Source organism: Gavialis gangeticus, unplaced genomic scaffold (genome assembly GCF_001723915.1).
Source record: "Gavialis gangeticus isolate Ggan-Ray unplaced genomic scaffold, GavGan_comp1, whole genome shotgun sequence".
Taxonomy (NCBI): Eukaryota; Metazoa; Chordata; order Crocodylia; family Gavialidae; genus Gavialis; species Gavialis gangeticus.
In genome coordinates this window covers 18,723,056-18,733,154 of record NW_017729016.1, presented here as the reverse complement: position 1 = coordinate 18,733,154, position 10,099 = coordinate 18,723,056, and the positions used below count along the sequence as shown (strand labels likewise).

Below are 10,099 nucleotides of genomic sequence, written 5' to 3'. Positions count from 1 at the left end.
GGAGGGGGGGGGAATAAAGAGAAATGAAATGACATTATTTCCCAGGAAGAATTAAAGGCAGAACACCCCGAGTTGGGCTGCACTGGACTCTCCTAGCATTTGATCAGAACCAATGACATATAAAGTACAGTCATTGCACAGAAGTGTCATTTTCTTCTCTCAGCTTTCATCACATGTACCTTCTCTTTAGATAAAAGAAAAAAAGAACCCTCTCATTGAAGCATTAATTTCATTTCAGCAGAAGTGATCCATGGAGGTTAAGTGAGCGTAAAATTCCCATGGCATAGACTAAAAACAGTTTGACAAGTTTATAGAGCTTGCCTGAGTTTGACCTCAGAATAGAAATGTCTGTTCTCCGGAGGGTCTGGCCCATTCTTTTTTCCTGCCTACATATGAGATGCTGGAGATAGCTATGAAAAATTCATGCAACAATATGTTTCAAACACCCCATCTCTACCTGCAACAGCTGCTGACTTGACTTTACATTAAAACCTCAAAGTGAATCCTCTCTTCTACCTTGCAGCAAACCTTGATGGCAAACAGGAGGACTTATGGTTTAGAAATGCTTCCTTCCTGAGTAGAAAATATCTGCTAAGACTCTGCTGATGGCTCTTCTTCTTAACGATACAGATGTAGGGAAGGATGACAAAAATAACACGGCATCAGCTTCATGTAGAGGGGAAAAAAGGAGAGATACAATAACCAACTTGGTATTAGCAAAAAACCAAAAAAAACCCCTTTTATAGTTATTTTATTTCCAGGTACTCTGTCCTAAATCTTGTGTGTTGTAAGAAGAACCTTTCCTTTTATTGTTTAAAATATGGGTGAAAAATCAGTATTCAGCAGGTCTGGAATGAAGTTTTACCCTCCTGTAAATTTTGGGTTTTTTATTTAAAAAATAAAGTGAGAACCATTTTGTTATTCAGCCACGGATCATCAGACCTATTTGGCTTCATCCAGATGACTCTGCCCTACAAAATAAAATGCCTAGAGAAACCCAGACAGGTCAAAATGACACCCTCGTACTTTAGATTAATTACAATACAACCAAGCCAGGAGTTTAATTTTTAGTCCCAACTATTCCAATGTTATCAATTGTGCGACGGTTTCTTTTTTACATTCCCAGAGCTCAGGGGGAAAATTTATCTTAGTTAAATGATAATTGGCTTTATTATCTTTTGACTCTTTAGAAATGCTGGCTGGCAAGGTTTTTAAAATTTTCATCAATCTTGTTTTTTGGTTTTACAAAGCCTGCATCAAAAGACGATGTCAAAATCTGAAGACACACTAAATCTTCTAGCATTACGAACAGTTCTTGAGACTATCCAATTTACTAATAAATCTATAGAAATCACACGCACCTCAATATTTCACAGTTTAACAAGAACGTCCAGCAGCACGGTCCTGAATTGCAGTTCCAGCTTATCAAGTGCTGCAAAGGCGCAGCAGAGTCAAAGCTGTTAGAACAGCTTATGTATAACCCACTTTTTTTCCCCTTTTAACATAATCTATTAGGGGTACACTTCTCCTGATTTTATACAGATTTGGAGTGAGTCCTACTACGCTAATGCAAACTGTTAGAGACTAGGCAATTATTATTGCTGCAGTGGTTCTTATTGATAGTTCACTAGGTTGGGTTAACAGCTAGGTCTCAAACTCAGAACCTGACTTCTTGTTAAAGTGATAACATAAAGCATTTTCTTGTCTTTGTCACTGTATTCTATGGTGACAGCAGTGCACGATCTGGCAGAAATCTCAGCTAGCTATGTTTATGGTGACAGAGTCCTCCTTGTCGCCTGTTTTGCCTTTCAAGAAGCTTGGGTTTGAGAAATGCCTGCAACTTCATCGAGCAGCACTGTCACCTCTGAAAAACTTGCATTTGCAAGTGGGGAAAAAAAACTGCAGAGGAATTTCCTGTTTACCACTGTTTACTCCTAACTAGCTTATCCTAACTAGCTTATGTCTCCTGTTAGAAGTGCTTTGCTTGCGGCAAAGCTTCAATAGAGATTTAGCTGGCGCATACTGTGGGGCCCTGAAGGAAATGTCAGAGCTTTGTGATGGCCTTACTTTAATGAACAGTTCTATCTTTAATTGTCCTGCCAAGTCTGATAAGATCAAATTGTATCTTATTTAATTCCATGGACAAACCAAAGTCTTCAGGAAGTGATCTGAACATCTGTGCTGAAGTGTATGCTTGTGCAGGAGAGAGTGACCAACGGGAACGAGAGGAAATAGCAGGATTTGGAACCAGGTGAAGACATTATCACTAAAAACATTCTAGCTGGGTACGAACGGGGCATGGTGGTAAACTCTCCAATGAGCAAGATGCCAGGGTTGTTTTTATTGTAAAAAATACTATTGCCTTCGGAAGAGTAAAGTGCTTGTCAGTGCTTTCAACCTTAATTGAGCTTCAGAACTCCCCTATTGGGCAGCTGGACATTATACTCAGCGTACTAATGGGAGAACTGAGGCTGAGATGCACAGCTGGTTGAAATCGATACAGCTTTGTTGAAGTCACCGATTTCCACTAGCTGGGGATCTTTCCCAAAGAGTGGAAATGACCTATCCAGAGCTGCACAGCAAGTCAGCGACAGAAACTGTTAACAAAATACAGAATTCAACTCCTAGTCTTTACTAGCCAAAATTCTCTCCTTAATTTACACAGAAAGTGGAATAGATGGTTTATAAAAATGAATAATTAAGGTTTACATTAGTTCAGTAAATAGTTTTTCAATCAGATAGGAGATGTTTACAATTTAGGACTAATTCTCTGACTTCTCACTCCAGGTGGCAGTTGACATATAACAGAATGACATTTTCCCAGTGTGCTGTCTGTTGAACATAAATCATAATTCACTTTAGCTCGTGTGACATAATAAGAATACGAGACCTCCTCAAGATAGAAAACACAAAAGCTGCTAGCTGGTCATGCCAACTCTATCTTCTAGTATTTTCATAACCGTTTCTGCTACGAGCATGGCACTCATCACGGTGGTATCTGAGCTCAGAAATCTCTCATTTCATACTTCCACTGATTTCAAGGGGAGCTGGATTGGCTTCTTCAGCCCTAACTATTCTTTAAACTACTTTTGATGCCTCAGGTATTGGATACTCAACCAGAGGTGCATTAAAAGGTCCTGGCTTTTGGAAGGCAGGTGTGCAGTGGGTACACAGGGCATTTTTACACATGTAGGTGCCGCAGCATCGGCTGCTTTAAAAAGTGCCTGGTGCTGCGATGCTTACAGTTGTAAAAATTTGATTCTGTCAAGTTGTTTTTCACATCCAGACCTCACTATAACAGTCCATGCCTTTTACATCTAGATGGGATTTCAGCAAACCATTCTACTTGTGGGTAAATCTGAAGACCTCTTACGCATTCAAGAAATACTGAATCCAGCTTTCTACTCACTGCCCATCTCCAGCCCATAAAGCCATGTCATCTGGCCCACAGGGAACACGATGGATTTGGAAATTTGGTGATGGGAAAGTGGTGACAATGAACGCTGCCACCACTCCCCTGCTGCCAAATGTCTAAGTCCTGCAGCCAGATAACAAAGCCCTCTCTGCTGGATCGGGCTGGAGTGTGGTGCAGTTGGTCCGATCTGGCGTGTGTGGAGCTAGGCCAGGGCAGCAGGCTCGATTCAGTGAGCCCAGGACTGGGACCCAATGCAGCATACAAGGCCATGGCCATGCACTAAATCAAACCAATGTACTGACCCCTCACTGGATCAGTCCTATGGACCAATTCCATACACTGACTCCAGCCTGTGGACCAACTCTACACCATTTATCCAGCCAGCATCCCAGAAAGGTTGGCACCACTGTCCTTAAGCAACGTAACCCATGCATTCACTAGAAATCACATCAGCTTTCTATCAGTTTCCAAGCCTAATTCAAGGTGCTGATTTAAACTGCGGAATAAAGTTCTGCAAGGCAACCAGTCTATTTACCTTACAAACCATGACTTTCTCTTTGTACCACCAAAACACTCCAGACCAGCGGATGCACTAAAAGTCTCGAGGGTGTTCTCAGTTGTTGGCATTGACTCTAGAATTTCCATTGCCTACAGGCTGAACAAAGCTGAACAGAGCCAGCTGATCTTCAAAGAACAGTAGGAGGGTCATATCTCCATAATAGTTTGTTCAAGAAGGTACAGTGTACAGCACGGATTTGCTAAATGGGATGATGTTCTTTTCCTTCTGCCTCTCAAAAAGGTGCAGAAAAGGTGCTCTGAGACATGAAAAGAGGGCACAACTTGATAAATTAACACAGGGCTGTACAAGTGGTGGCCCATGTGCTGCATACTGCCCGGCTCCCACCCTATCACTCTGGCTGCCACAGTGGTTGGCACGTGGTGCAGCACAGCATAGGGTACGCAGGTCAAGGCCGGGGTTGTGAGGTGCATGGTGCAGTGGTAGAGGGTGCCTACGTAGACACACACTGCAGTAGTGAAGGGGGGGAGCATCCACACAGGGTCTTTACAGCAGTGCCAGGGCGCAGGTGTGTGGGCATGCAGTGCACCAGGGTGGCCTGGAGGCCTGTGACTCCCACTGATGCAGCCAGCTGGGCATGTGGCCTGCACCCACTTAGAACCTGGACAACCTTGAATAAACATATAAAAGAAAGCTAATTAACATCCCAATCTGTGATGCTGACTTTTTGGTACTTACTTTTATCTTGATTAATCTGTTCTAGTCAACCTGCTTTCTATTTCTTCACATTTTGGGAGGGGAGGCTGACAGGAAGTGTTGCGTTTTTAGGTTTTTTCCATATTTTTCCTAAAACATACTGACTTGTGGCATCATTTTTGATGCTTAGATTGAAGCATCGCTGTCTGATTCCTTTCAATATCTCTGCATTTTCTAGTGGCCTTTGTGAAGGCTGCTTCCAATCATCTTGCCACAGCTCATTAGCATTCCTTCAAAATATGTCTTTTTTGAAGTCTAGCATATCTCTACTACAACCGCTTTGTTTGTTTTTTTAACATACCTTCAGGACCATCTCCTATCTGATAATTATCAGATCACTGGACCCCTGAAGTTCATTTACCTCTATTAAATTGGTCTCAGATGTTTCTTTTTTCCTTGGGTCTAAGCTCAGGATAGCCATCTCTAAATGGGTTAACTTAAAAAAAAAATAATTTTGTAATCCCTTAAAAGCCTATTTTATTACTCTCCAACACACAATAAATGCTAATAATTTCAGGCACCATCAAGGAAATTTAAAACTCCAGTGACCACCTGTTTGGGTTTTGTTGTCCAGCTTCAGATCTCAAGCTTCTGTTGTCCTTAAGATCCTTTCTATCATTCACACTCTGAATAGCCTTTGCATTCATGTTAGCACGCATCATTAAAAAAAACCAAACAAACCCAAAAAACAAGGCCTTCTTTTCCATATGGCCTTGATGCCTTCTGTTCTGTAATGAGCAAACCATGCACATGTAATCACTGTTTCTAAACATTAAATAAGGTATGAAATTATGCTGGGAAGTACACTGCTTACATAATACAAATAATAAGCCTGCTTTAAAAATGAAAAATCACTAAAATACAAGTAGGCATGCTCATTTACTTCCAGACAATAGCATAACTAGGGAAGCTGCCCCTGATGCTCACTTGGAGAGGGGTGGTGAGGGGAAATGGGGGAAAGAAATATCATCACTCATCACTGCCCCAATGTGTCCTGCTGCCTTGGGTACCTGGCTGCTTTGATACACCTAAGTTCCAGAAACAAGAAGGTTACTTATTATTTACATAGTACCTATAGAACGGGTACATCCAAACCTGTTCATGGTATGGAAGGAAGGCTACCTATTATACTATCTGTTCTAGAAAGAAAAACTGACGTATGGAAAAGAATCACCTAGGCACCTAATCACACAGTACAAGTCAGTAGCAAAACTGAGATAACAACCCAGATTTGACTCTCTACCTTGCTGAGTGTTAGAGACCTCATTCATTGCTCCCCACCTAAATGAGTTGTCGCAGAATCGGGGACACATTGTATAAACACCGTTTTTGCTCCTGGGTGTCTTGCGGAATAGTTTTCTGATACAGCTGTGTTGGCCCCGTACAGGATAGGGCCATGGGCCCCAGCTGACCTGCACCTGGCGAGACTGGGCCAGGAGGAAGCAGACTCACCCAGTTCAAACACTCAGCGAAGGTCACCTGATTCTTGCCTGCCACATCTTGGTGCTGAAGATTTGTTTGTTGAGAGGTGGTCTCATCTGCTGTGTGTTGACCCAGATGCGCCTGGTCTGATTCTTCTTTGGGGCAACTACCTCCCCTACACCTTGTCCAAGTGCCACCCAGCTGTTAAAGCTTTTCTCACGCCCTTGGCTGTCAGTGGGGGTTCTCTTTCTTTTCTTTGACCCTTTAGGCCTGCAGTCATCTTGGGCTTGACTCAAGGATATGGCAGCTAAGCTAGTCCTGATGGTCATTCTGTCGAGGCGTGGTAAATGGAAGAAAAATGAAGACCAACACAAATCAGGAAACTGGAACTCAGGTAAGTCTTTCAGCCCAAAGGGCCATTATGACCACTGACGGTGCCCTCCTTCAACAGCACAAGTTGGTCCTGAGGGCACGGGCTACTCTCAACGGCCCAGCCCTATCGCATAAAGGAAATCAAAAAGGAACATAAGAGAAAATCTGGCCAATTTTGCCTCTAAGCTTGGACATATATCTTTCCCTTAGATGCCTCAGCATCAGTCCCCAGCACCTCCACAGCACAGCCGAGTTCCCCATGAGGGACGGGCCCTTTTCCTGGCCCTTTATTAACTCTATTTCATTTGAGTACGGGAGTATGACGCTTGCCCCAGCGTCTGTCCAGTCCAAGATTGTTGCTGGCTTTTCCTTCTCCGTCCACCAGGTGGCAGGGACTCAGCCTAATAGGCTCCACCCTATCTGAAGCTAAAGGAAACAGAAACGCAAACGAAAGACCTTGTCTGGAGTGCTGCCGGCTTTCTCGCAGCGGCCTCATTCTCTTGGTGTGGCTTCCTATTGGCTCTTCTTGCTGCTCTTGTTGCTTCAGACTCAGCACTGGTGTTCCAGGTTACCAGAGCTTTTCCGAGCTCTCAGACTGTGAATCGGGCCTCTCCCCAGCTCCTGGGTTTTCTGCTCCAGCATCCCAACACTCTAGTATTTGAGTTCCCCTCTGGAGTTCATCTTGCCCGTCTTCCAGTCTCAGTGGTGGGCCAGAAATACCAGAACAGCTGTGGGGAGATCTAATCTGGATGGATCAGCTGCTAGTAAAGCGGGCCTCCTGCAGCAGCTTCCAGTCCCTTGTTGTTGCCAGCTCTAGCAAGGAAGATAAGTTGCTTCCCTATGCGGCTGCAGATTTAAAGAGGCTTTTCTCACCTCTTCACAAGCTGGTTGGTAATTTTATGATGAAACAGGTTTGTATCACAAATTAATATTCTGTCAAAACTGAAATGTTTCATAGAAACATACAGGTTGTGAAGCTGAAGCTTCCAGGTTCTGCAGCTCTAGGGAAGCCCTGTTGTGTGGATGGCCTCATGGTTGTGATTTCAGGGCTGGGTCTGGAGAAGCTCCATCATGCCCGTTGCTTCTGAGGATCTGTACTATGTACACAGAAAGCCCAGAGGGCTTCCAAGGTCTGTAGCTCTAGTTTCACCCTGCCATGCAGATATCCCAGTGATCCTAAATCTTCTAGGGTGTGAAGCTCTGGAGCAGCCTCACCATACAGACTTCATAGACCTGAGGTTCTCAAAGCTTTTGGGAACCTGGAGGATCTGCGAGCCCTGTCTATAGTCAGACCGTGGCTCCACAAGGCTCCTCCTGGTCCACAACAAGAATATATGATAACACCAGACAGGCATAACTTCATGGGCTAGAAACAGGACTTGTTAATAACAATGCCTTCCACTGGGCATGTTAGGTACAACAGAAAACAACCAGTTTGTAGGTGTCAAGAACTTAAAACACAAAAGAAAATGTACTAAGCTGGACCATTCACTTACAAACGTACAAGGTAATCTTCATGTACTTGAAGTGCATTTGTTTAAAATAAGTATCTCTAAAGAAACCATCAGGAGAACAGCTTTGGACAGATGCTGCAACTTGCTAAGCACTTTCAACTCCCATCGATTCCTGAGGAGTTGAGCTTGCTCCACCATGAACATGAAAAGCTCAGTTCCATTCAAGCTCTTGTAAAGTTCTTTTGAGGATGCAAACCTTGGGAACATTTTTCATGACCTCAGTACCAAAGTATATTCAGCAGGATTTCCATACTTACGTGTTACGCTCAGATAAATAAAGGGACTTGTCTTGTTTTCTCCATTCTTTTCATTAACAGCCTGGACACAATAGCCACCTGAGTCGGTCACTGAGGTTGTGAGGATCACCAGCTGATTCTCCAGTGTTATGGCTCTGTTTAGGAAAGCAAAATATTGCATTAAAATAGGAACAAACAATATAACTAAGCAGAAACTGTAGAGAACCTCAGATATGACAAGACTGTACGATATCCATAGGTCATCTATGCAGAGATGCCTTGAACTGGAGAACAGGCCTCTAACTTCAAACACATCCAGAGACAGTATTTAAGAGCTTCTGAGTCTTTGAAGTGTCTAAGCCTTTTCTCTTTTTTGTTTAACATGTGTATGATGTTTATAGTGGCACCCAGAAAGTTATAATGTGAGATAAAAAATATAAGTAGCAGTAAGAAGCTAGGTAAGGAACAATAAATGACAATGCGGCATTATAACTGGTGGTCCGTATAGTTGTGGCAGAAGATCCTGGCAAGCAGCATTTTGTTGCAAACCCTTGAAACCTTTCCAGCAAATGAAAACTACCCTATTAAGGGTCACTATTCTGGGAATAGGAACATCCCACTCAGTGAAAAATCAAAGACAAAAGAATCTCAGGAGGTAAATGTTCTATATTTATGGCTTGGGTTAATTAGCTACGCTTCATATACAAAGAGCAAGAGCTGGAACAAGAGACTAATTAATATGCTCAGCTGAGGAGTCATGTGTACAGAGTGAGGGAAGAGCAAAATTATTTACTTTAAACCAGGTAAGAAAGCACAAGTGTGTAGTTAGTGGTGGCACACTCCTGAGGGAGTCAATCAATGCCATGGTTTAATATAAGTTCACTCTTGCTTAAGGCTGCTACATAACAGATGTCTCCATAAACTGCTTCATGAGCGCTACCTGTTTGACCTGCAATCAGGTCAGCTTGTTTGCATTTTAGATAAGTGGTATGGTCTTTTCTTTGACCACGTTAGATGCAGGGTGAGTCTACATGAGATGCTTTACTGCACAGTAGAGCTAATTACTGCACAGTAAGCATCTGTGTCTACACATGCAGATGCTTACTGTGCAGTAATGGGCTCTAATTATGAATAAATCTGCTATCTGCAAATGCAAGTAGCAAATTTAATCATGATTAGTAACTGCACAGTAGTGCACATCTAGACACATGACTGAGAACAAATGTGTTCCTAGTCAGCTGGGCAACAGGGGGTGGGATGTTGCTCCCTGCCCCCAGGAGCTACCTGCTGCTGGGGTGGGCTCTGCCAAGACAGCCTGGGCAGTGACAATGCCTCCCTGCCCTGGCAACAGGGAGCTCCCAGCTCCTGCTCTGCGATTGCAGGGTCAAGGCTGGGAGATCCTTATCTCTCAGCCCGAGTCCTGCTGTCTCAGGACCCGGTTACAGGACCCAGACCCACAGGAGATAAGGATCTCCTAGCCTGAGCCACGCAGTCCAAGGACCCAGGCTGGGAGATCCTTCTCTCCTAGCCTGAGCCCTGTAGTTATGGGGCCTGGGTTAGGAGATAAGGATTAGGGTTAAGAGATAAGGAACTGGCTGAGGTCATTGCAAGTCCCCTGGCACGGCTTTACAAGCACTCGTGGTGCTCTGGAGAGGTACCGGAGGACTGGAAGAGGGCCAACGTGGTTCCAATCTTCAAAAAAGGGAGGAAGCAGGACCTGGGAAACTACAGGCTAGTTAGTCTTACCTCGATCCTAGGCAAGCTGTTTGAGAAAATTATTCTAGCACACATTCAGGAGGGGCCAGCAGGGGACTGCATGCTTAGGGGCAACCAACATGGATTCATCAGTGGCAGGTCCTGTCAGACC

General features: G+C 43.8%; 1 protein-coding gene across 1 annotated transcript in view; it reads right to left on the bottom strand.

Moving 5' to 3' along the window:
- The window catches only part of SDK1 (sidekick cell adhesion molecule 1), a 551,260-nt gene that overhangs the window by 367,429 nt on the left and 173,732 nt on the right, over positions 1-10,099 (bottom strand). The window contains exon 5 of the mRNA XM_019512615.1: positions 8,254-8,387. Within this exon, the coding sequence (XP_019368160.1) occupies positions 8,254-8,387 (134 nt within the window). The remainder of the gene's footprint in view (positions 1-8,253; positions 8,388-10,099) is intronic.